Raw genomic sequence first — 26790 nt, forward strand, 5'->3', positions numbered from 1 at the left:
TTGATCTGCCAATGCGTCGGAACTGATATTTTATTCATCAACATCCAAGTGTCACGGCAAGACTAATCATAATTTTGGTTGGACTTGCAAGTTCACAATCTGAGCAATTCAATTTCTATAATATAACAGGATTTCGATAATATAATGGGAAATGAGCTCGCGGGCTACACAAAACCTTCTCGCGGGCTACATATGGCCCGCAGGCCGCGAGTTGCCCGCCCCTGATATAGACAGACACCTTCGATAGTTTTCAGAGCCGGAGCTGGAGCCGGAGCAGTGGTAATAATGCGGTTCCGGAGCTGGAGCCGGAGCTAGTGTATGATAGAAGAGCAATGGAGCAATGTCAATTTACGGCTGATCCAAAGCCCTGCCCAACAACAACAACAACGTTTGACGTTTGACAAGTCACAATTCAGGTTCTCCATAAGCGCTGACCAAATCTCATCGCCCGGGCATCTATGAACAGTATTCGATGTTGTTTATGGAGATGACAGACATACAGGCCGGTATCTGTGGACGAGATGTTGCCTAGTCTTCAAAAAGTATTTTAGTAATATAAGTCTAGCATCTGCTGTTGTTTATTGTGGATATAACTGGACTGCGAGTTAAGATAAGTTGCAAAATCACTCAAACTGACGTATTTTCAATGTCTGCAACCATCATTAATTATCTACATTAAGACGCCAAGAATTGATAGCATTGCCAGGTGCTTATCTTAGTATAAAACTAGAAAATTCAGACCAGAAAGGCTTTGGCGTGAAGGTATATATACATCCCAATAATTGGTTTGCTTGCATATGTATAAATCTCGATGGTGACACTCAAAGAGGTAATCTTTGAAACAAAAATATACACACTATGGGGAATGAACATTACGTGTGTGCCGAAGTAAGTATGTATCAATAGAGGTACAGTGAGAAGCGAGACACTTCGAGGGTGTAGCCGCCCTTAGGTGGATCTTGTGATTCTCCACTATCATATCTCAGAGAACGATAGATTGTGTCCGCGGTTCCTTCCTCCCGAAGGGTCATGGCTACGACCATCAATGTCAATCCACAAATTTCCGTATTTTGTGTGACGCAGCGATTTTTGTGCATCCACGATTACGCTCTCGTCGTTCCCGACAGCAAAATTATCATTGATGGTTTCGGATCCAACTTTTATTGTCACAAACACCCTTCCGTCGCGGCCGCTTTCTTTGAAGCGAAGATAATTGCCTGGTCTTATGATGCTAAAGCCCGGCTCTGGTCCACAGGCATCGACTTTCCGCCCTGAAGGTAAAATGATATGTTAGGTATGCTTGTTTCAGCATGTTTCAGTATTTCAATGTTCACAAAGTGTTTCGCCTATATAGTTGTACCATCACAGCTGCAATTGGTTATTATAACATATTTTGATATTCAGAATACGACAAATCTAGAAGACAAACGTGATCATTGGGACTGCGCTAAATACAGCATGAAATTGGTTTTGCCATAAAAGCGTTTTCTGTATATTTATGTCTGCGTACCGATCCTCTATATCAGGAGTGGCGAACCTTTTTTGCTATTCACTGTCGCATTTCGATTACTCATGGAGCCAATACGGCCGCATTTCAGGATATAACCGTAGTGAGCTATCTGGACGCCAAATACCCATGTTAAACTGTCCATTGTCCATATATATTTCCGGTGAACTCCGGACTAACCTACTTTTTCATATCGGCTTAGGTTAGGCGCACAGTAATCGCGAGTGGTCATGTGATGAATGGTAAGTGGAAATCGATATGGTCGCGCTAGCTAGGCGCTAAAATTTATTGAGATTCACGAATGAATTTCGTAATTATTATAATCCGGTTCACATGTTGGTATAAAATATTTATCCGTTCTCACCCCATGTGATTAGACCGGTGATGTTTATGGAGGCAGTGTTTTCGAAAATTTAGGGGGAGTTATAAGTGATGATTCATCTTCGGGTGGGTGGGGCAATTGTTAATAGTCACTTTGTTGCATGCTGTTATTTCTTTACCTCCCATCAGGATTGTCGGTATATCGGAAACAGATTGGAATCGCCGAGCTCCAAGAAAATTTCTAGATTAGTTACGATAAGTCAGTCGCCAATCAATTTTCCTGTCGACGGTCGCCAACACATAATAATTAAATTATGTGACACGGCCGCACAAATTTCCTTGTACGGCCGCACGTTGGCTACCCCTGCTCCACATCTACTATCTATAATCTGGTATTTACCATCCTTCATCGATGCGTTATTGGATCCAATTCTATCCGTCCCACCAAATGCATTGCTCGTTACCTTGACGTAGATATCTTCGGAGCAGGCATTAGCCACGTGTGTGTTATGATACTTCTTACCGAAGCATACGAAACAGCTCGCCAAACTGTAATAGATATTGAATTTGTGTATGATTGCTAAATGATATGTGTGAATGCCACAAACTATGAACTAAATAATGATTCACCAATGTAGCTCAGAGGTCAAGCCACATGGTGTCCCAAGCCTGTTGACGTAAGCAAGCTGGCTCGTTCCTGAGGACTTGGGCAATACCCTATCGTCGATTGTTTGGGCGAATGAAGAAACACATACCAAAATTCATCGGCTCCTAAACATGTCCAATGATCGGTAGATTATCCGCGATTTATCAACGAAAAACTCACATAACTCCGCTTCTACTGGTCGGAATTGACTCAAATTTGTTTTGCAACGTCTTTGAAGACAGCTCAACAATTTCATGGGGTTGGCAGAAAAATTTGGAAATTTTTTTTTTAATTTTCCATAATAAATTAAAAATTTTAATTGGATCTGCGGAGTCCTATACTTGTTAGAATCGAACCAAATTTGATGTGCAGCGTTTTTTAGGGAAACCTGACAATTTCATCAGTGAATGGCGGGAATCCGAAAAAAAAAGTTATTTTTGAATAGCCCTATAATGTCCATTATTTATCCCGAATCTGCTGCCAATAATATAGAAGAGACAAGTTCTCCAACTGGGCAGAGGCTCGAAATTTATTACGTTGGTGCGTTCTTGAGGCCGCTTCATCGCAATTTTCAACTCATTTTACGACAACAAAAACAATTTTCGTGTCTTTTCAAAACAACACATCAACTAGTACTAGGGTTGCATTTAAAACAAATGGTTTTTCAAAACACTTTGTTTAAAACGTGTTTTTAAAAGTGTTTTAAAGGAAGGCCTTTAAAAAAACTAAACTGTGTTTTTTTAAGTTGTATAATTATGCCATAATTGTGTAAATACTTTCCAAAACACATGTTGTATGAGCCTATACGGACGATTACCACCCGATACAGCCGACGTATATGATATGGGATGGTTGGAACCCTAAAAATAGTCGGTTCAACGGCTATAGTACGTAGATATTTCGTCAACGGAACTATATTTACCATATATTTACAATAGTCAATGTCAATTCACTATGACTTTACAATTGAATATTCGTGACGCCGTCGCTTAAAGAAACAATAGAAAACATATTCTAAACAATGGCCTTTGTTTCAAACATGTTTGTCTCAATTTGATTTTGGTTTTTAATGCAACCCTAACTAGTACGGTGTGTGTTTGCATTGTCGGGGAGATGCGGTACCGATGGATCACTGGGACCGAATATACTTGAAAAATTCTCCATGGTAATTCCACGGTTACACTCCGTTAACTGTTTTACAATTGCATGCTGGCAAAATCTTTCCTCACATACCAAAAATTTTGACGTGTGCGAGCTATGGGGTCTCTGACAGATGTTTTCTGTTTTGGGGGGTGTAAACTAAATTTCGATCGACACGTACATTTTCCTTAGTAACCTTCAACGAGAACAATCCAGCAATCATTTTTAATGTGAAGTGTAGGGCTTGTATCAGGCTATATGATGGCACATATTATTTTATTCAATACCTTCCTTGAGTGGAATTTTTTTCGATTCATGTATAAAATTCGGAGGGTGTGGACCGATGATACAATAGCCAAATCAAGCGAAATTATTAAGCATACTTATCATGCAACGACTGAAACATGCCTACGTACAGAAACTCTTTATGTACTAATAATAATTGATGTTTTATCGCTATAACGAAGTATTTCGAAGTCACAATTTCGATTTACGGGCCATATGTCTTTACCCTCAAGTTTATAAGTTCGAGCCTAAATCTAAACGCGATTTTATGGCAACATTTGAGTTCATATTTATTCTATTTTTTGTCGGTTGCAACCAAATATTGCTCTTTGGCTTGCTGTAGCTTGGATTATAATACAAATCAAGAAACGTTGTCATATCTGAGTTTTTGAGAGTATGTCTCATAGTCCACCGGGTCGTGTGCCATCGGACCCAACGGGTGGTCACCGATGATACGTTCGAGCAACAAATTTTGAACGTTCATAAAACATTTTTGAAAAGGCGGATATTCATGTATATATGCGCGATAGGTGGGCTTGTTTCAAATTGTCGAGCCAGCAAAAGATCTGCTGTTATCGGCTGCAAATTTTGGGGCCAGAGATTGTTTTCCAATTATTGATCCATCGGTACCACATCTCCCCTAGCTCTCGTATTTTAAACTTATAAATTTCTCTGTGCATCTCAATGCTATCTAAGACACAGCAATTGGCTTGCAAGTTCAACATTCCCATCCAAGCACGACAGTGCCATAAATAAATTGGAAATGGAAGTAGGACTTGATTTTTTGCCAAGAACGCACAAACGGAAACAGGTTTTCGAGATCAAGTTTTGTTAAGGATCACTCGATTAATTCACAAGCAGACACCTTGCAAATCCGAAACTGTTGTATTATACGGCAGAATCATTCCAATATCTCATACCCTAATAATTTTACAAACCTTGTGCCTAAATGCAACTTTTACTGCATTTTTTGTTTATGTTATGTGCAACTTTCTCACAATTCAACTGCAACAAAAACTTCTCCTGCTAGGCCTAATCATACTTACTTATAACAGCAACTCCTATTCTGACGTTTCCTCGCAGGTTTCTTTATCTGTCGAAATCAAATTTTCACAAGTATATAAAGTGCATGTTAGCAACAATGCGTACTATAAACTGATCAGTTTTTAGATATCTTAAAATGAACATTACCAAATTCAGTTCCTGCTGAGTGGCACTATTCCCGACGTGGTTTTCGTCTGTACAGATAGCTTGTTCCTCATCCATATCACTTAATTATACAGTGTAAATGTTGCACTAGCTTGTAGCTTAGATTTTGGAAATCTGCAAAAACAAATATATTTACTCCACTGATGCAATGGTACAAAATATATTTAATTTAATAACCTAACGATAAATAGGGTTGCCATGTTTGGAAATTGGAAAATGAGGACACATTCCACAAGCTCCAAAAGTTACTGAAGCGGAATAGAAACCCATATTTATACAGTCAATTTCACTGGATTGACTAAAAAATGGTCATTTTTCGGATTTGATTCCCGCGTGACCCGTCTATCGTCTAGAACAGAGGTCTCAAACTCAAATGTGCTCGCGGGCCAATTTCCTACTTTTTGATGACGCGGCGGGCTGCAGCACCAATAATAGGGGAATTCAATGTATTTCCAAGTAGGCCTTATTTGAGGGGACCTTGCAGACGCACATTCCACACGTCTCGTAAACATGTGAATTACTATTGTGAATTCACATGGCACGAAAATTGTTGCTGTAATTGGCATAGTTTGTCAAAATAATTATTTGTAGATACCATGCGAGAGAACAAATATCGGGACATCGTAAAAGCTGACACGTTATATTTTGCAGCTAGCGGACATTTGACGAGCCGCAATTATAGGTACAATTTTAGAATTATACAAAGATTGATCTGATATCCGAGCATTGGAGCAGTACAGCCAAATCCGGGTTTCGGGTATACTCCTGATAACTAGGCTATTGGTCATGTCCTTACCAAAGTCAAATTAAATCAGTATTAGATTTACCTTCGAATATTTGAACAGATCAATACGACTTGAATCTAATGAATACTGTGCCATAGCAATAGAAATATCTAATCGCCGAAGAATCCATTTGTGTTGCCGCTGTGAATCGTAGGTTACGACTACTTTATACTCGTCACATTTAATTGGCGATAATAACATGGATAAAGATACCAAGATGACACAGGATGTAACCAACTATACATAAAGAGGGAAACATCATGCCGATGGTTGCCATACCGACCTCCTTAGATATCTAAATAAGCTACGAAACGTAAGCTACGACATTTTGATATTTTACTATTTTCCATACCAGTTTGATAGTTTGTTGCATCCCTGGTTGTACCAAGTCATGGCCTTCCGCGTCACAAAAGTCCCTCTCTGATTGTTTTTTCTGACGCGACTTAGCTAGAGTCATTTTTATTTTATCACCCATCGAGTCCGAGTAATTCTACAAAAGGTCGCGCCCAAGTCCAAATCACAATTTTCAGTAGAAATCATCAACGGGCGATGTTTAACCATCATAAACAAGTGATGTCACGTATAATAGGTAACCTTCTACTGCGTCATAACTTTTGAAAGTGATGTAATAGTGAAGTTTGAAGAGTAGTTTCAGGCTTCTGGAGTACTTTTATTGCGAATTTTAGGTTCTCTAATTTAAAAAAAAATGGTAAAGTTGAATATTGTCGAATACTTCGAAATCCAAAATGCCGTCGCAGGCCGCACAAAATGGTCTCGCGGGCCGCATGCGTGTTTGAGACCTCTGGTCTAGGACAACATTTAACATCTTTCGTGGTCTTTTTGGGCATTTTTGGATAAAAAGGAAGACAAGTTGTCAAAAAGAAGGACATTTGTTCAAAAAGAAGGACGCACGCACCCTACAATAAATGTATTTTACACATGCTCGAAAATCATATAGGAAATACGAAATAGTACGCATTATCTAAGGGGAATGATAACACTCACAAAAACATGCACAGGAAACAATGAACAAAACATGATATAATATAATCTATATGTGCAATCTCTAGTGACAATAATTGCGAGGTATAATTGCAGCAATGGGATCGACTAGTAATGGAATGAGGGGTTGAAGTCTGCTCGATCCTTTTAGGTTAGTCTTGGTTTGTCCAGGCCAGGTGGGGGTTCGATCACGACTTTTAAACATTCTTCGGGTATAAATCGTTGAAACTAAAATGGTCAAAGACAGACACAGCATTTACTAATTATAACTTATAATCAGGCTGGAATATCAATCGTTGACTTGTGGCATAAGCCTGTTGGGTTCGTAAGCCATGGTGCAAGGCCTCATTCTACCTAAGCAGCAAATTTACTATGAATGAAGAACAGAGATTGGCAAGTTGCGCGAATCTGATACCATAGTACGGGAGGAAGGTATCTCGGAAAACTACTGCTAGGAAACGATTGCTTCAAAATAGTTATATTTTGGGTCCTGCTACCTTTAGTCAAGTATTCGTTACTTCTTTCTTTTCATTTCTGCGCTAGAGATGTACAACAGACACTTTAGATACAGTGACCTGGTTAGATACACAACGGACCAATCACAAGTCAATGTGCAATAATTTGGGATATCTAATATCGAGTTACGGTCTTCACATCATCAGAAAAGAACTGCCACTTCTAAAAACAACAATGTGACCTTCCTTTCCCGAATATAGTTATCACAAATCAATCTTATTTAACTATGCCTTATATGTGTTCGCTGCTAAAGCTTGCGACCGTGAACCAGCTATGAGAATATGGTTGCGGGTCGGAGAGAAAACACTGTCGTTGGTGGGACAAGTTTTGCGAGTCTCAATAACAAATCCTTTTGTTAGTCACTGAAATGACGAACAATGTTCTACATTTACCCCATGAGATTTGATGACACCTTTACGCGACGCAACATGTTTTTGCATTCAAACCCATCACAGGAATGAATGACGTTACTCAATGGAAGATAAATGTTATAAACATGGGATGCGTGGGCGGTGCAACAACGAATTTTGCGTGTTCACAAGTGATAAACTTACTCGACATATATTTCAAATGAAGACTTCTCGATGCACCAATCGGCGAATATACTAGTTCATATCGAGGTCGGGTACTAATTAATATGGTTTGTTCATGCATATGTCTGTGGCGTGTTATAGTACATCATGCTCCTATCTAATAAATGAGATTGGCAGAAATAAAAGGTTGGCGTACGAAAAAGGTGTCGGTACCGAACATATTTCATGAATTGTAGAACATCCTTGGATCTATCGGATAGTTTGGTGCATCAAAAAATTACCACCAAATAGCCTAGTTTTCATGTTCTTTTATTGCTGCATAGTTCCTCAGCAGACTGTCGTTTCTTGTAAGCTGTGACATTTCCCGGATATGTCGGTCCATATCGTACCATGCCTGACGTTTAACAGATATCCACTTTGATCAACCAAGACACCCTGATCCTTTGCGACTTGAACGTTGGAATGCAGAGTTTCACCATCGCGACTACCATTGTTCTTTCCCCGAGTTTCGACCGTGATGTAAACAGGCCCGTCAGCAACGTAATCGTGTAAGGAAAAGTACGACCCGCTGCTTATGGCGACGCGCCCCGTATCGTTACTTTGATTCGTCGTTGAAACTGTTAAAGAAGGAAAGCCAGGAATTTTTACCAGCACATGGAATCAAACTGGATATTCTCGTAAATAGTTCGTTGGCGTCATGACATTGTATTACTTGTCATGAAAGGCAAAACATCCGCCGAACAGGAAGAAGGTATGCCGCGAATCATTTTGTCATTTTGGAAGTAAAAAAAACTTTACCAATTTCTAAATGAGGCAAGCTGGCTAGCATATTTAACTTCAAAAGCGTTCTAACAGACTTATAGCTGATAAATAAACACATGAGACCATTACAATTGGGTAATTGTCACATCAGGATATGGTTGCTATCTGTCCAAGAAATTCGTTTTTGTTTCACCCTCCTAATGAATCAACTAATAAACAAAAAATCCCTGCAATACTTGAGCACACTGTCTGGAATTCAACTTTCACTGTAATATTACTTCGTAAGATCCGTTGATCACATTAACATGGATAGTTAGTCCATTCATTTGGAAGAGATGAGGAATCAAGCATCTTTCTGCAGGAGAACAACCCCGTTTTTGAAACGTATCAACAAAAATGGATGAGTTATTGCCGTGTTAATCCAATCCTATACCATCATAGGTACAGAGGCAGTCAGGATTTTATTGTCATGTGCACCTCCATGACTATGTGAACATATAGTCATTTTGTTTTGATTGAAATTAAGAGCTGTATACGAGAGTCTTGGAATTGATAACGAAATGTGCGTATGTTTGTCAACAACGCAACCTCGTTTTAGTCGGATATATGTCTGTAAGACTAAGCATAGCCATCGCATTGCCACATAGCGCAGTGGTATAATACACAGCTGCAACACCAATGAGTTGCGGGTTTGAGTCAACTGGACAAACAATTTTTTCTTTAAAGATCGCAGGTGTTCAGCGAGAGACTAATTCATTTGGGTGCATTTGGGCTACGATATGCGTTTCTAAAGAGTGGCATTCTACACAATGTGTCCTAGTTGAGTATTCTTGGAGTGGTTACTTCGACGCTGTAAGCAACTTCGACTTAAATCCTTGTATGTTATATTTAAAATCTATATTATGCACGGCATATGTCATGACCGTATAAGGAAATATCTTATTTTTAAATACTTTGTGGCTTACTGCCTACTCTCAAGAGATGCTTAGCAGACAGACCACAATAGCTTCATCCACCAGCTACCCGTATTCGCCAGTTACTTGTAATTCAGAGACATCATCTGATCGGTGCAAGGTGTGATATCCGTTAAAATATTGGATCGGTGTATGGACGATACGACGCAATTATGACATTCATTCGGATTATTGCCGTTATTAAAATTTGATAGTGTCAGTGTAAATGGAAGTCATTCTTAGTTCAAAAACATCATTCCTCCCAGGTGGCTTCGCGCCCCCTTTAGAAGCTTTCACGACCCCGAGGCGGCGAGCCCCCAGTTTGAGAACCACTGCTCTACGGGTGTAAGTATAAGAGACATGTGTGTATCGTCAAGATCAGAACAGTTGTTAAATATTTTACCAGCTTTACTTGAATTATTCGATTCCTCCGAATCCGACGTCTTCTCCGTCCCTTCGGTTCTGTATTTCGTCAGGCTGACAATAATATCCTCTGTATAGGCGTTCGCGACATGACTTTGGAATCTAATCGGGTGAGATCCTATATCCCACATGTCCATAAAACAATATATTAAATCGTATTGCACCATGCCAATTCCAGCAAGTTAGTTTAAAATTCATATTCATATGATCTAGCATTGAATGAAATTAGCATGCCGGATCTGGTCGATTAGCGGTAGAAAAACATTATCAGTGGCACAGCCGTGTGGTTCGTTCTTGTGTTCGACATGTTTTGAACTTACAAAAGTATGTTACTGCATAGGAAAATCTTGTTCAATGTGCAATTTCTATACTGTTGTGGCACCACTCTGATCATATATCGAAGTTAGCGGTTGTAATGCGATGTTGTTACATTGTCGCATGGACAAACAATGTGTAGCACAGACCCCAGTAGATAGATAGATTCATTCTGCCGTAAGACACGCTATATACGCAGGCCTCCTTCCATGAACTGCGGGCGATGGCCCCAAGGATTGTTATTAATAATAATGATATTGTCTCGAAGAAAGGTATGGTTATTGACATCAGCATGGGGTAGCAGGCTATCGCACCCCCAAAGCCTTCTTGCCGAGGTTTAGCATAACCGAAAGACCAATTTATGATAAATATAATTGGTGACATTGCGGTAGCAGACACTCGTATTCAAATTGCCAATAAATGATCGGCATATGGGCCATCATATTCTGTGTCCGTACTCAACCGTGGCCGGCCGCCGTTAATTTTGAATTTTCTATTCAATAATGTATAATGGCCAGCTGAGTATCGGGGCTAAACGACTTTTGCGTTTTTATGAATGGATGAGTGTACGCAGAGAAATAGGCTCAGGCGGTGTGGCATAGACTATTGGTGACGCTTAGACGTTGATATTGGATAACCGGCATGGATGGGGTCGAAAAATCACAAATTAGGGCTTCGACCTCAAAGGCACGAGGAGCCTAGCAGCAACATTTTATAGTTATTTTGTGTATACGTTTTCTTACTCTGCGATTCTTTGTGACATATTCCGGATACGTCAGTCCATATATTTCCAAGTCTGACGTTTCGTAGATCTCCTTTTTCGTCAACTAAGAGACTTTGACCGCTTTGTAATAGAACGTTGCGGGGCTGAAAATCGTTCTCCAACGTTTCTATCGTAGCATCAACAGGCCACTTATTATCAGCAGACGATGGGAAGGAGAAGTACGATCCGCTCTTTATCGTGACGAATGTTAAAACTTGACTTTGACCATCGACATCATCGTTATCTAATTTACAGGAAAAGTCGAAAGTAATCAGAACTGAGACCAGCATTATGCTATTAAATAATTCTTTGGAGCCGTTACCAGATTATATCAGCAAAGTAGTTATGGTAGTATATAACGAGATAGCAGTTATATTCTAGCTATATATAAGGTTACCGTATTTTGGAATCCGGAAAGGAAACCATAAAACTATAAAAGTTCGTTTACCGAAATTGAAAACTGCTGATTTTGAAATATTTACTGGAAGTCTTGTCGAGCCGACTCTGACTCGACTTACGCATTACCCACTTTTATGCGATATTACTGTGGTGTCGGCTAAATAAAAAAAGGTCATCACTTTGACTCGACTCCCGAATGACCCGCTCGAACGTCTGCATTACCTATTTCGCGTCATTTATGCCAATTGTCAGTTGACCCTGTCCATTACCTTAGCTCTAAAGGAGGACGAATTGCCAGAAAGGAGAACATTTATGCGTTATCCCATAAGATACGAGTACCAGTTGCACGGGTGGATTTGGTTTTAATGACAGAATAAAGACGCCTGCTGTACATTAGACAACGATGCAGGGTAAGGTGCATGCTCGTTTAGTGCTGGATTTCTTTTCACGCTGCCAGTACAATCACAGCGTGGTCCGAACTTGAAATGCAAAGAATTTAAATCACAAATGTTCTAATGACGTGAAGAATTATAACAAGAATAATGGTTCATGGTATAGCAATAATTCCATGTTGGCAAACATCTTTTGCTGATTGTAAACAAATTAGTAATTTTGCAGCGTATTATTTACGATTGTAGGCTATATACGACTGATTTTGAAATGCTCTCAGAAAGCGTCTGGCTTCGCGCCCTAAAATATATCAAAAGTGATTTACTTTGTTCTATTGTTATCCTGACTTGACATCCGGCCTGCTTTGTCTCTTCCATCCAGTTCCCAACTAGGCTGATATTTATATCCTTTGCGTAAGCGTTCGCAACGTGAGTCGGAAGTATGTCCGAGTGAGATTCCTTGGTCTCGCAAGTCGAGCAAATGCAGCAAGCACGATACGAAGGGGCGGGTTTTTTGTGAGGTTGAATCGAGGTTCCTCAAAATATGTGTATATGAAAATTATCAAGTTCCGATAATATACTTGTAGCAGAAAGAAAAAGTACTTCACCATATAGAATTCCATATAGAAATCACGTTTACATTTCCGAACATCTTCGAAACGAATAGCAATGGTTTAACGTTCACGCGAGAAACAGCAACTCTAAACTTTCGTGTTAATGACTGGTGAAGGACTGCCGCTACATCAGCTCTTGTAAAATTTCATAGTGCTCCACGGAAAGTGGACTTGAACGTGAAATAAATATGTACCTACGTAGAAGCCGACAAACTAGCAAAAACAGCATCTGTCTCTTCGTCCAATATTGCCCTGCATTTACCGATGCTATCGAAGACCGAAGTATGGAAGATCATTCTACAGCACTGCTTGGATAGGCTATACGCTATATGGTACCTAGAAGTCCAAACGACCGATAACGGTCATGATTATTAAAATCTCAATTCTTCAATTTTGAATAAACCTCCTGTACGTACAAATCGCCTACAAGAAAGTTGTCGCCTTAGACTTATTAGAGAAACCCTGAATGTTCGTTGAACCACAAAAACAAAACTTTAACCCACTTGCTCCCAATCTCAACGTGGGCAATATTGCCTCCCAGCGGTCGATTTTGAGAAACGTAGGGGGCGAAAATTCCAAAGGGGTGATTGGCGGACAATGGTGGTGAAATGTTAGAACGTCCAGCGAGATATATTTATTACAACGGTCACAAAATGCACATGAAGACGGCTTATTTTGCATAGGAAGCGGACGTTTAAGACAATTGAAGACAATGGTAAACCCTTCGGAAACTAGTCGCGGAAACCGGTTTTCCGAGCACCGACTCGAATAAATGACACTTCAGTTGACTAGCGATCAGATTTAAGAGAATGAATTTCCCGTTTATATGCCTTCTTTTTCGGATCTGGTAATATGGGGTTGGAGGGGAGGGCGAAATGTTGTGTAAAGCTTGGCAACGGGGCGATGAGTCGAAAAAGGTTTGAAACCACTGCTTGACCTCTAACCAACCCAATACACATATACGCTACTATAGATTACTGGTGCACACAATGAACTGTGCATCAACAGAGTACAAAAATACGTACAAGTATTGTTTTCACACAAAACGGGAACAGTAAAATGAGCAGTGAAATGCTAGGTTTCCCATTCGTATTGTTCGGTCGAAACGTACCAGCGTGGTGCCAAATGCATATTGCAAGTGAACTAATAATATTAGAGACATAATCAGCCTTTAAGAAGGACGGGGCTTCGATGTCGAACCCCTATCTCTCCGCGTACGCCACTGAACCATCACAGCAGTCACATTTCGTTTAATAATCGCAAGTGTTGATGGCCAAGTCGGACGTGTTATCACAAATCATATGAATGATTGCAACGTGTATCCTTGACCTCCAGCGGAATCTCCGAGGCTGTCTAAGAAACCCTGTTAAGAGGTAATGCTACGAAATTGTCTAGACTCTGACATAAATAATTATTACTGAAAATCAACTCGAAATTGCTGTGTGACCACCGGGAGAGATAACATAATTTGACATAGCCCAAATGCACTTTACACTATGCTCTACACGGCGGTCGGTCGATGACCTGACATTGCCGAATATGAAAAATAATTATAAGTGATCTGAAACCGAGGCGTCAAGGAAATATCTTTTGTGTAGCCATACGGCCAATCATAGTCTGTTATGACTTGTACTAAACAGAGACGGTTCCAATCACAGTCCTACAGATTTATAGACAGCAGTCCCATGGAACGTCAAAGTAATTCGACAGGGAATTGAACGACAGTAGTATTCCAAAGACCATGCGGTTGAATTTCGACTTATCCAACAAAACGAATTGAAATTTCCGATTGCCAATTTTCCGAAAGGGGCACCCAGAATCAAATCGGTAAACAATACGTGCCGAAGTGGCGGGATAGTGTAGTGGTATGATCCACACCTGTAACACCAATAGGTTGCGTGTTCGAGTCGGATCGAGGTCGACTCCAGAATTCCTATCTAAGTGTTAGAGGTTTATCTAGACTCATCCTCACTATATCTCATCCGCGTATGCGGTGTCTTTCAAATATCCTTGAATTGGGTCGTGCCACAAGTCGGCAGTTAAGGAATCAAAATGAAAAATATCCGCCTGGTGTAAATGACCTGACCATAGCAGTCGACAAACATGAATAGCCTACCACAAATAAACGAACAAATTATACGTGCCGAACAGCGCATTTTCAGAATATTTTAAAGCATATGATATCTTACTCAGTGATTCCTTGTGACATTTCCCGGATATGTCGGTCCAGATCTTTCCATATAAGACGTTCAGTAGATATCCCTCTTCGTCCACTAATACACTTTGATCGTTCCCTACTTGAACGTTGTAGTGAAGGGTTTCAAGACCAAACTTCCCCGGAGTCTTTATCGTGATATAAACAGGTCCCCGCTCGCCGTAATCGTGGAAGGAAAAGTACGATCCTCTTTTTATGGTGATGTATCCCGGAACTTGAATTTGATTGATGTCAAACTTTTTGTCTGGCAACGAAAAAATGCCGTAGATTTTAGAAACGCGCAGAGTATTACTGCGTTGGGAATGTCTGTTCAAAGATCGGCTGTATCGTAAATTACTGCCTCGAATATTAATACATTTATAATTATTTTAAATATTTTAATCGGAGATAGTTGTGGTGCGTATCCCCATTTATGACCTTGCGCACAACGATCATGGCGTAATTCAAATCAAACGGTAACTGAATGAAATTATTACTACAACGAATTCAGCAACGGCGGATATCAATATTGGATAACGAAAGTAGTTGCGTAGCGTTTACAGGACATACAACTATGCAGTCGGCCAAAATGGCTAGAAATGAGACAAAAGCAAAAATTGCAGGTGAAAAATTCGGTTAATTCGGACAATTCATTGCATTATTCGGGCACAGTCTCGTAATTCCTATCGTTAGGCTGTGGCACAATAGACAATAGCTCGTTTGTTTTAACACAAGATGACTGATAATAGTGAAACAATGACGATTCATGCAGCTATACTCGACAAGGACCTAATACAAAGCCATGTCAACTTCATCGTCGCTCTTAATTGGGTAAGCTACAACTGCGTGCATCTTATAGAACAGATTAGTACAGAAAAATTGAAGGATCTCCCTAAAGTGAATTAAGAACGAAGTATATATGCGTTTTCTTGACAGTTCAGCAGTTAGTTGCGTTAATGGGGATATGAAAAAGTACTATTTGAACTCGGTATACGCTAATACAGTGTACATCATTTGCTGAATGGTTTGGTATCGAAAATACTGTACAATACAACTAACCCGAAGTTAGAGCTGAAGTATGTTTTATACTTCAATTAATATATTACAGGTACAGTATTTTGAATGTGCTGCGTGCCTTTACGCACGACCATGATACGATGAATTCATCTTCGCTTAACTCACTCAAAGCCGTTTCTACGCTTTATTCGGCCAAGAGTTAGATGAAACAAACAGCCCGAATTAAGCGGAGTCGAATGTGTATACCGCCCTATAAGCAGTTCGGTAACAAAGAATCGCAATCGATTTCCAAATAATACCCCAAGAACTCTCGATAAACTGAGCTCGACTCCAGAATTGCTACCTAAGTGTATGAGGTTTATTTAAGCTCCTCACCGTTTCCTCCGCGTAAGCGGTGTCCAATAATATCCCAGAAATGGGCCGTGCTACAAGACGGCATATACGGATTAAAAATGAAGAAAACTGGCCCGGTGTAAATGACCATGTCCATTATAGTAGTCGACAGACACCATGAATACCTCAAACAACAACAGCACGACAAACCTCACATCTATTGGTACAGCTAATTGCATCGTTTGTATATATTTTCTTTCCTTGCGGACCCCAAATATTCCTTCTAGTTAAGTGCGGCTTATTTTGAGCTGTCTAGAAGTTTAGTCTGAACAAAATCTATGACTGGGTTGCAGATGCCCTGGTACGGAGTATATAGTCACTCGTATCTACAGGTAAACATGGAACAGTTACAAAATAATTTACTTCGTTCCATCGATAGCCCGGCTTGATTTCCGAAAGCCCCTGCTTCTGCCGCCGTGTTTGTTGTCTTCTCAACCAGTTCAATTCGGTCTTTCGTCAGACTGACGAGGATATCCTCGGTGTACGCATTCGCAACATGAGTTTGAAATCTACTTGGGTGATTTCCTTTGGTCCATAAATGTACAGCGCAATATACGAATATCATGTATCATATCAATCCCAAGCTATTTGATGCTGGGTGCAACTCGATCGTGACTAACAGTCGTGTTCCACATATAGCGGGTGGACATTAATGAGTCGACAAGAATTGTAAATTCTTATCGAATGTTACCGCAACTGGATAAGCCGGCACTTGTAAAATAGACAGATTTTACACCTCGATGTTGGTGCTAGTTGCTGCAATACTACCGTGCAAGTATATTTACATTATTTTCGAAAAGAGTACCGACAATTTACGGAGCAGACATTTCTAGTATAGCCATGTCTCAAATTACTTACACTACAAAGTTTTACAACACTAGATCAAAGATTTAAAATCGCAAGTTGACCCTGTAGACCAGTGGTTCTTGACCCTTTCCCCTCCAGCGCCCCTTTTCAAAAATTGCCTAGGCCTGGCGCCACGTCCCCCCATATTTTTAGGACTCTAGTAAAAAGCAAAGGGTAAGACGTCGAAGTGCGGTCGGTATTTTCGGGTCGGCAAATAACTTTAGGAAATATTCGCGCATGTGAAGACCACACGATTAAATAACGATATAATAATTGTATGTGCTATATTCGGGATCGAAACAAGATTGTTATAACCACCATCGGGTTCGGACCCACACCATTTGGTTTGAGCCCGGTGCACACATCCCGAATTCACCTCTGCGATTGGCAATACGTTAGTTAATTGTATTGGGGCTCATGTTATTGCGCTGTGTGACCTCTAAATCTGCCACTGGGAGGCGCTGGAGCTCAGGTTAACTGCCACTGATGTAGACAGTGACCAAAAACATACATAGTATTTCTATAACCAGCCTTCGTCATTTTATTGGGACTATGGAAATATATGCCCTATAAATATAAATTCGAATGCGTCCGCGGTTATTGGAAGAAAGTTGCATTGTCGCCGGTTTGCACGTACAATTATGTTTCGTTCATATTTTAGGCTGTCGAAGCAATTGCGTTGATCAAATCATATCATTAGATCCAATGCTCGGATTTGAGTGCTCAAATCCATCTCTGAGCCCAAATCCGAACGCACGACATTACAAACCACTTAGACAGTCAAATTTCGCTTGGATGCCAGCGAGGATTATGTTTGACAAGGTTCTTGAATTTTCAGAACGAATTCAGTGTGACTGGTCCACCTCACGATGGCTATACCCAGTTACGAGCCCCGAAACGACTCGCGCCTCGTGTTAAAACGTAAATATATCTTACCCATTGTAATAATTCATACGGATATCTGTGCAATGACGTTCAATATATCCTTGACATGAGCATTCCATGCATCGCGTATATGATAGGATAAAATGACTACAGCCTAAATTTCTGAAACGATTGTACAATTAGGGCTGTTCAAAAAAACTTCAAATTTTATTGGCGACTTGCTAAGATTGTTAGCTTGTCTAGATAAACGCTGCAGTCCGATTTTGTTCAATTCCAAACCTATAGAAGCGGACTATTGCTATGTCAGAAAAAACTTTTGTATTTATAGTATTTCATAGTATTGTCGGTGGTTAGATCTATAATAAATTATTAAATAATTTGTCACGTTTAATACTATTCTTCTCGAATCCAAAACTTTGTACTCGAAAATATCCGTTTCTACTGGTTGGAATTCAGCCTAATTTGTTGTAAATCGTTTTTGCAGACAACTTAAGAATTTCAAGGGGTAGCCAGCAAAATTACTAACTATATATATTTATTTTTACTAAATAAATCCAAAACTTTTTTTGTAGCAATGGCTATATAGCAGTGGTTCTGAAACTGTGATTTGCGTACCATTAGTGGTACGCGGGAGCATCTCAAGTGGTATGCGAGTAACTTATAAATATAAGTATTGAAATAGATATATCTAGATCAAGATTTCTAATTTCCTTTGTATCCAATTAACGCCGTGTTTCATGAACCCAGTTACTGAGCATCTTCGATGTCATGATGACCTAATCAAAATAATCTAGTACGGGGGTTCTAAAACTGTCCCAGTGAGACCTATACTTACCATGATCGGGTCTGCTCAACATCAGCTGGCAAAATGGCTTATTGACATTTTGGAACCCGTTCGGGCAAGGAATGTGTTCGCGATTCGATCACGTTCGCTGGTGAAATACGAAACCTGGAACGTGTTTCTGAACTCATTTGATATCTCTAGTCTTTTTACGAACGTTACGCTGCATGAGACTATTGATACTTGTGCCAACGCGCTGTACGGTAGTAAGTTACCACCACCATCAATCCCGCGAAACGTCTTTGTTGAACTTTTACAAGCGGCAACCTGTTCCGTGGAGTTTAGCTTTAACGAGGTCATGTTTCGCCAAATAGACGGCGTGGCAATGGGTATAGTCCCCTGGGTCCTATTTTGGTCAACATGTACGTAGGATATTATGATGCCGAGCTTCTCTCCCAGCGTCAAACCACTGTTGTACCGCCGATATGTAGATGACACTTTTGTCATATTCAGGACTGAGTCGGAGTGTGATCAATTTCTCATTCGCTTAAACTCGCTTCACCCGGCCTTGCAATTCACAATTGAACACGTGCATCACGCTCAGTGAAAACTCACCCTTAACTCATCCGCTTAAGATTGATGCTGATCGATCAAAGGCCATTAATTCTGCCATCGGCAAACATCTGTTAGATAATCCGATGTGTGCGAATAATTATCGAGACGACCAATTTCGAATCGTTGGGCGAGGCCGTTCACAATTCCATTTGTGCGCCTTGGAGTCGACTTTTATCAAAATACACCAATCAAAACTCTGTCAACAATAGGAATTCGTGTACCACCTGAAAATAGTACATCGAACGCTCTCTCATTCACGAAATTTCATGCTGGTGACGTCATATTTTGTGATACGATTGTTGATATACAATGTTCTTTCCAATTCTCTACTATAGTTGCTGACGATTACCCCTGATGAGTGTCAGCCGAAAATATTTGGGTTCATTTCAATATGAATATACTGTTCAATTGTATATTGAAGTTCTGCACCTCCAAGAAGCTCTTCAAATTGAAAAAGAACGCAATAACTCATCATTTCTGGACGTTTTAGTCGAAAAGCGCAATGCCAACAAATTTGAATGGTCTGTCTTCAGGAAACTGACATTCACAGGCCAATACCTTCGCTGGGATTCATTTCATCCTAGACGCAGAAAAAATAACCTCATAGGCACCCTCGTGCATAGAGCGTTGATGATATGTTCGGGTAACAATATGAGTTTAGAACTTGACAACATCCGAAAAATCTTACTTGATAACGGTTACCCTGAATACGTCATCAGCCGTGGCATAGAGAGGAAATTAACGCAATTCAACGCAGAAAAACAAACAGAGCCCACCGAACGAACAATAAAAGATGTTTATATCCATCTACCTTTGGTTGGCCCCATTTTCACCCGCTTTGAAAAACAACTGATTTCTGCGGTCAGTAAGTGTTACGACACAGTCAAAACCAATGTGATCTTTACAACAACACAACTGCTCCCTTCAACACGCAAAGACGTTCTCCCTGCGCTTCAACAAAGTAATGTAGTGTACGAATATAAGTGCCACTGTGATTGTGGCTACGTGGGAAGAACGTCATAACGTCTGCAGGAACGCATAAACCAACATGTCCCCAGATTTATCAGAACACGCGCATCACGCTCAGTGAAAGGCTCACCCTTAACTCATCCGCTTAAGATTGATGCTGATCGATCAAATGCCATTAATTCTGCCATCGGCAAACATCTGTTAGATAATCCGATTTGTGCGAATAACTATCGAGACGACCGATTTCGATTCGTTGGGCGGGGCCATTCACAATTCCATTTGTGTGCCTTGGAGTCGACAAAATACACCGACCAAAACTCTGTCAACAAAAGGAGTTCGTGTACTACCTAAAAATAATACATTGAACGCTCTCTCTTTCATGCTGGTGACGTCATATTCTGTGATACGATTGTTGATATACAATGCTCTTTCCAATTCTCTACTAGTTGCTGACGATTACCCTGACGAGTGTCAGCAGAAAATATTCGGGTTCATTTCAATATGAATATACTATTCAATTAGATATAGCTTCATCAATGAAAAATTGAACATACACACTTACACAGTGCAAAATGCCTCAGTCACCATCAGTGGGTACCATATACTGGCTTGCAAAGACTCAGTTGTTTACTGCTTTTTGTTTGACCTTATTTTTCATATTATGTTGATTATTGAAGCCACTCGTCATCTATAACCATTTAGCGAGTGAAGGGCTGTAATTGAAATGTGTCAGCAGCGATTTTGAATTGCTACATCAGTAGTATTGTGATCTGTGTGAATGCAGGTTATTATGCACGCATATCGAAACGTCTATTCGGATTAGATATTGCAGAAGCAGAAGGTCGGTTTTGTCTTAGGTGAATTTGAATTGACTCTCCAAAACCGTTGTCGATTCGGTGTTGACTCTCGCTGTTTGATGATACAAAGTGGATGCATTACGTTTTGTGACTTTCGTTTGATATGAAAGATTAAACTATAGTGTTTTACATCGGTAATTCGAGTATACAGATACGAATTCCTGGCGATGCCTAAATTGCCAAAATTAAAATCTCAAAAATGCCAAATATGTAAGCTATCAAGTGCTCAATCTTTCTTGGTCTACTGAAGTGAAAGCGCAATTGTATCAACAACGTGTTACAGTCGGCTCTGGCAAGGTCATTTGATTGGACGTGACGTGAGGACGTGGACAGGACGTGAGATATTCGATCACGCATATCTCACTGTCACATATATATACATTACACAGTATACTCACAAACATAAATTCACCAACTGCCGAAAATATGCATATGCCAAAAATAACATGGCCTGATACCGGACCTTGCTCCGATGAGACGTTCAGCCTCGCGCATAGAAATATTGCATTTTTAATGTCAGTATATGCTACGTTTTTTTATGAAATAGAAGAAGTGTAGCCACTGCAGTTCTAAGGAAACATGTGTGGCTCACTTGATTTCAAGTTGACAAGCCATCGGGCTTATTCGATGCCGACAATTTCGACGATCGGAAATATCAATATCGAACGTTTCAGTGAACCAGCCACGATCATTCTGGGCCAATGTTTTATCGCCAAGGATTTTTCGACACCACTCTTTGTCCAGCCGAGTGTTGGTCAAAACTTCATGACTTCGAATTATCTGGCGCGGAAAGGGTCGGCTCCCAAAGACCTGTGTCGATTAGACCCGCACCCACATGCTGATCAGTCTCAGAATGAACCCCCCCCCCAACGGTCCTACACTGTAAAAACTGTGCCCACCTTTAGAGGTGGTTCACGGTCTACCTTACAGACAGGAGGAAAATTTTCTACCTTTTTTCACATAGGTAGGTATTTTTCTACCTTTTTTAACAGGTAGGTATTTTTCTACCTTATTTCACAGGTAGGTATTTTTCTACCTTATCTTTCTACCTTACACCTCTATCCGACCAACCCATCCTATTATGGCATACGCATATCCTCGTCAAACAGCAACATACATATATAATGCATCACATGTTGACATGACATTGGATTTATTATTTACAATTCAAGACGTCATTAGTCAGTCGAAAGATTTTATTTGGTGGTGCATTGCACGGAGTTTCTTCTTCACAGCATTGGTGATGTGCACACCAGGCAAATGTTCCAGAATCACTGACAAGAACGTCAGGGAATTTTTAATTTTGGGTGAGAACTCCATATCGAAGATCCATTGAATGGATAACATCACTGCCAATGCCTCTTGAAAGTTATGGATGTTGTGCACCTGCTCCCCATCAAAACAGACTTTCCACTCTTGCTTTTCAGTGTTGAAGCAGATGATAGGGTATCCAGACTTTGGTGTCTGTTAGTATGTGAAAAAGAATCAGGTCAAATACACACACACGTTCTATAGATCAGTTCTCAGTCACCATATCTATATTTAGCGTAGTAATGCGGATTTGACAAACAGATGCCGTCGGTAATAAAATTCTAATCTCATTGCTGAAATTTTTGTTAATTTAAATCTAATCCAATTTCCTTGCGAATCAAATTTGGCAAACATTGTATAACTCTATTCGACTAGAATAGTTGTCCGCATTGGTAACATATAATATTGATAAGTATTCATACCTTCTCGTCAACCAGTAAAAATGTGAATATGCTTCATTAAAAATGGTGGGTAAAGCAGCCATCCAGCCAAGATCTTTAGATTCTGTACAAAATTAAGTGAAGATGAAGGAATAGTGATGAAGGATACCGATGAAGGATACCGATGAAGGAATAGTGATATTGGGCACAGTAGAATCAGAATGGCTTACTGTGAACAACAACAGCAATATGTTTAAACTGAAATCAATTTCGGCATTTCGAAATGGTTTACTAAACGTACCTTTTACGATGCGTATCCCAATCAGCATTCCTAGGAATCTTCAACGATCGTGCCCACTTTCTTCAAGCACAAGCTTCGCTCCACCCTTTGCTCAAATCTCTATAATGGCCAGACGACGATACGCCACTCTAACGATTTCAAAATAAGTGGTATTCATCCGCTGACATGCCACCAATAATATTTACAGGCCACTGCGTTATAATGTTTGATTTAGGTCGTTTTTTTTACAGAAACATTTATCATTACATCTAGTCCCTTTCTTTCCCATCTAATTGCGTATAAATTGATATTTATTCCATGTGATGTCACTACTTACCGTACTGACGTAACCAGACGCTGCTTGTGATGTCACAGTGATGCATTGGTTGTTTACTACGAATCTCAGAAAAATCAGTAACGCGTAACGGTAACCTAATGCTTCGTAAATGATCTAATAGATATAGTCGGCTAGAGAATGCTTTTATCTTGCACGACTCAACGGGACAATTCCATTCCATAATCATAAACCGAGCAACTATCGCCCAACACCACCAACTGCAGCGACTGCAACTCTTCAAAGACTATAGATCGATATCTGTGCATGGGCCACGTGCAGAGGTGGCCACAGTCCGGAGTCGGAGCCGGAGTCGGAGCAGTATATATGCACTGCATGCGAAGAGTAAAAGAATGATGATATAAAAGGACATGCAGGTGATAAAAAAAATTGGATCGATATGTCAGGTAGGGCTGGGCAAAATCGAGTACCTGAGTGATTCGATTCTGAATCACGTAATATGCTTCGAGTCGAGTCGAGTAATCGAGTATCACTCATTATGACGTCACAAAAGACTGTACTATGTCGAAGTTCAAATATGTACCTTTTATGCCATCGCAAAGAACATAATGGCTGTTATCCGTCACATTAAAGATACTTTGGTATTTTTCGACCATACCGATTTCATTACACTTCTTGACAATGTTTTGCGATGATCATGACTTCGGAAATATGTTTTTCCAGTATCGTTCGTAGCTTTGTACTATGTCTGGTATGCTGCGACACGGCCAATCAAGGTTTCAAGGCTTTCTCGGTGGAAAATAGTGTCAAAACTAGAATTCTCGTTGATAAATTAACTGTCAGTTGCGAAGAGCGTATAATTTCAGTACTCGAAAAAATCGTATTTTACTACTCGACTCGAATCATTAAAATTAATACTCGATTCAGATTCGAGTACTCGAATCATTGTGCCCAGCAGCCTTAATGTCAGGTCGGGTGTCCGGACAATACCGAGAAAACCATTACCGAGAATGCCATTACCGAGAATGAACACCACCGAGAATGGACATTACCGAGAATGGACACCACCGAGAATGGACATTACCTAGAATGGACACCACCGATAATGGACATTACCGAGAATGCAATATATGCAATACAGGCATGTTATGCATATGCACAGGTCGTGCCGTGAGTGCATCACGGCGTTGCCACATTCGGTATCGATGCTCAGGTATAAATTTCTCGACAACGTCAGTCCCAGTAATCTATATTCTTGACATTGACCATTCTCGGTAATGTCCATTCTCGGTGGTGTCCATTCTCGGTAATGACCATTCTCGGTAATGTCCGTTCTCGGTAATATCCATTCTCGGTAATGGCATTCTCGGTAATGTCCATTCTCGGGAATGGTTTTCTCGGTATTGGTATAGAACCGTCAGGTCGATGGTCCGGTAATCTTGATCTGACTATGGTATTGATTCAGTAGAAATTGTATGTATTTTGACTGGAATATGCATGATAACTATCGGAGCTATTATGCGCGATGCAGTTTTTTAAATATATCTTCCACCTCCCAAAACCCTCCTATAAAGTAATGTATCGTATATATCACTTTATAGGAGGGTTTTGGGAGGTGGAATATGTATTTCTGGAGGTAGGAAAATGTATTATACCTTCTTGACAGGTGTATGGCATAATCTACCTCTCGTAAAAGGAAGGATTATAGTTTCTTCCTCCATTTTTGCCAAAAACCCACCTTTATTTTTTACAGTGTACGCAGCGTTTTGCGATACCGATACCAGATGGTACCGAGCTTTAACAATTGAGGTCATAATTATATTCATTTTTGTAAATTATAAGAATTCAAAATATATGCGATGCGGCATTCATGGTCCCGCTGTTTCCCTCTGCCCTGCCCGAGTATTACCCGCGCAAGTTACAGCTTTACAGAGAAGCCAATGTCAGACAAATATTGCCACAACACCGAACCTATTCGATTAATACAATGATAGGCACATTCTCACGAGGAAGCCATATTGGCGCAACGTCTTATATGCTTGTCTCGCTTATTGGATATAGTAACCAGTAAAGTGACATTGGACGGTCACAAAATTTGCGCAGGGGGTCGCGCAAGGCGCGAAGAAATTTCTGTTGCAAGAAATTCAGCAAATACTACAAATATAATAAAAGATCGCTCGGGTGTGGTCTCGACCTTAATGTATACGCTTCGCCACCCATGCTGTGAGATCCCCTGAGATATACGATGCAATATTCTACATTAGCTAAGCCATAAGTGCGAGAAATTCTTTCAAAGGTAACGAATGAGTTCGATCAATAATTATGTTACTTGCATATATTGGGGGTCGTTTCTGTATACCACAGGGTTCATTTGGCAAGGACAGGATTATTCTTCGTTTAGACAGCAATATCGAAGGTTTCAATACTGTAAATTACTCAATACACAATACTGTAAATTACTCAATACACAATACTGTAAATTACGCGTATTTATAATTTTCAGAAGGGGGCTCCAATACTAAATGCAAGAATTCGAGTGACAATAAATCATGCGAAGTTCCAAGAAAAATTTCAAGTGAAATAAATCTGCTACGAAATATTATACTTCATGGTCATGGTCATATACGAAGATTTGCGATTAGTGTGGCTGGCCCCAGGTTACGCCGGGTTACGTCACAATACTATTACGAGTTTATATTTTTCCACACACCTCTTCCTAAAACAGCAATAAACCTTCTTCGTCAGCAACCAAATAGTAGACAGCCTATACCAAACCTGCTCTGATGTAGCAATACATTATTAAGGACACATGGCAATTACTACAGTATAAGAGGCCTTACTATCGCACCAAGAGAAATAAACCTTTGTCGGTCCACAAAATACTCCAGAACTTTTGTGTACAATCGATCCCATAAACACGCTTGATACATGCTTTTGCATTCATGCGATTGTAATATCTTTTGCGATGTCGCGTCAGTGACACCATCTACTCAATGGAAATACAAGAATCATAAACATGAAAATGTTAGTTTTGTAACAATGGAAGCTTTGATTTGTGATACTATTCGATTTGAGCCATGCTTGTTTCGACGCGTCTGTTGTGTTTTAGTTAGTGACGCTTACTGAATTGTATTATACAGATCTATATAGGCTCCTCTATTCAGAATTATTACTGTTATATATTGAATACTTTATATCTCTCCATACTGCACTACTCGCTATTAGTAATATTATTCCAAAACGAAAATTTTTGTGGTCATGTATCTGATGTACACGAAATAATATGCTCACATTATAATATATACACCAAAAGCTTTTTGACTGTCGCGAAAGTCAGTAACAAGGTCAATCAAAATCGACAATTATGAAGTATTTTATCTAGCTTACGTAATAATGACAAAATAA

The 26790-nt window shown here is 40.0% G+C and overlaps 2 protein-coding genes and 1 long non-coding RNA gene across 6 annotated transcripts in view; all 3 read right to left on the reverse strand.

Moving 5' to 3' along the window:
• On the reverse strand, positions 1–5228 carry LOC145443694 (uncharacterized). The gene is made up of 4 exons (XM_080321635.1): positions 5091–5228; positions 4946–4992; positions 2229–2377; positions 1–1271 (listed from the first exon to the last, which is right to left on the reverse strand). Exons 1-4 carry the CDS (start codon positions 5163–5165, stop codon positions 976–978), a joined length of 567 nt encoding a protein of 188 aa, XP_080177761.1. The 5' UTR covers positions 5166–5228; the 3' UTR covers positions 1–975.
• The window catches only part of LOC145443001 (uncharacterized), a 297994-nt gene that overhangs the window by 14844 nt on the left and 256360 nt on the right, over positions 1–26790 (reverse strand). The window lies entirely within an intron of this gene.
• On the reverse strand, positions 5222–26592 carry LOC145443693 (uncharacterized). Of its 4 annotated transcripts, XM_080321634.1 has the most exons (9): positions 23112–26585; positions 22853–22934; positions 17949–22583; positions 16530–16691; positions 14752–15021; positions 12275–12484; positions 11141–11404; positions 10063–10200; positions 5222–8561 (listed from the first exon to the last, which is right to left on the reverse strand). In XM_080321634.1, exons 3-9 carry the CDS (start codon positions 17950–17952, stop codon positions 8272–8274), a joined length of 1338 nt encoding a protein of 445 aa, XP_080177760.1. In that variant the 5' UTR covers positions 17953–22583; positions 22853–22934; positions 23112–26585; the 3' UTR covers positions 5222–8271. The 4 variants fall into 4 exon arrangements, with proteins under 4 accessions (XP_080177760.1, XP_080177759.1, XP_080177757.1 ...); XM_080321633.1 differs by having other exon boundaries at positions 10072–10200; positions 16530–22583; positions 23112–26592; XM_080321631.1 differs by having other exon boundaries at positions 16530–22583.

Source organism: Botryllus schlosseri, chromosome 7, assembly GCF_051294905.1.
Source record: "Botryllus schlosseri isolate E-star chromosome 7, Bs_hap1, whole genome shotgun sequence".
NCBI lineage: Eukaryota > Metazoa > Chordata > Ascidiacea > Stolidobranchia > Styelidae > Botryllus > Botryllus schlosseri.

Bases quoted from the DNA above. Each gene is read 5' to 3' on its own strand.
- LOC145443694 (XM_080321635.1), bottom strand. From the start codon at position 5,165: ATGGATGAGGAACAAGCTATCTGTACAGACGAAAACCACGTCGGGAAT. The intron at 4,993-5,090 runs GTAATGTTCATT...TGATTTCGACAG, and splicing joins CTCAGCAGGAACTGAATTTG to ATAAAGAAACCTGCGAGGAA. The intron at 1,272-2,228 runs GTAAATACCAGA...TTTTACCTTCAG, and splicing joins TAACGCATCGATGAAGGATG to GGCGGAAAGTCGATGCCTGT.
- LOC145443693 (XM_080321631.1), bottom strand. From the start codon at position 16,731: ATGATATTCGTATATTGCGCTGTACATTTATGGACCAAAGGAAATCAC. The intron at 15,022-16,529 runs GTAAATTATTTT...TTTCGTTGCCAG, and splicing joins CGGGCTATCGATGGAACGAA to ACAAAAAGTTTGACATCAAT. The intron at 12,485-14,751 runs GTAAGATATCAT...ACATATTTTGAG, and splicing joins ATGTCACAAGGAATCACTGA to GAACCTCGATTCAACCTCAC.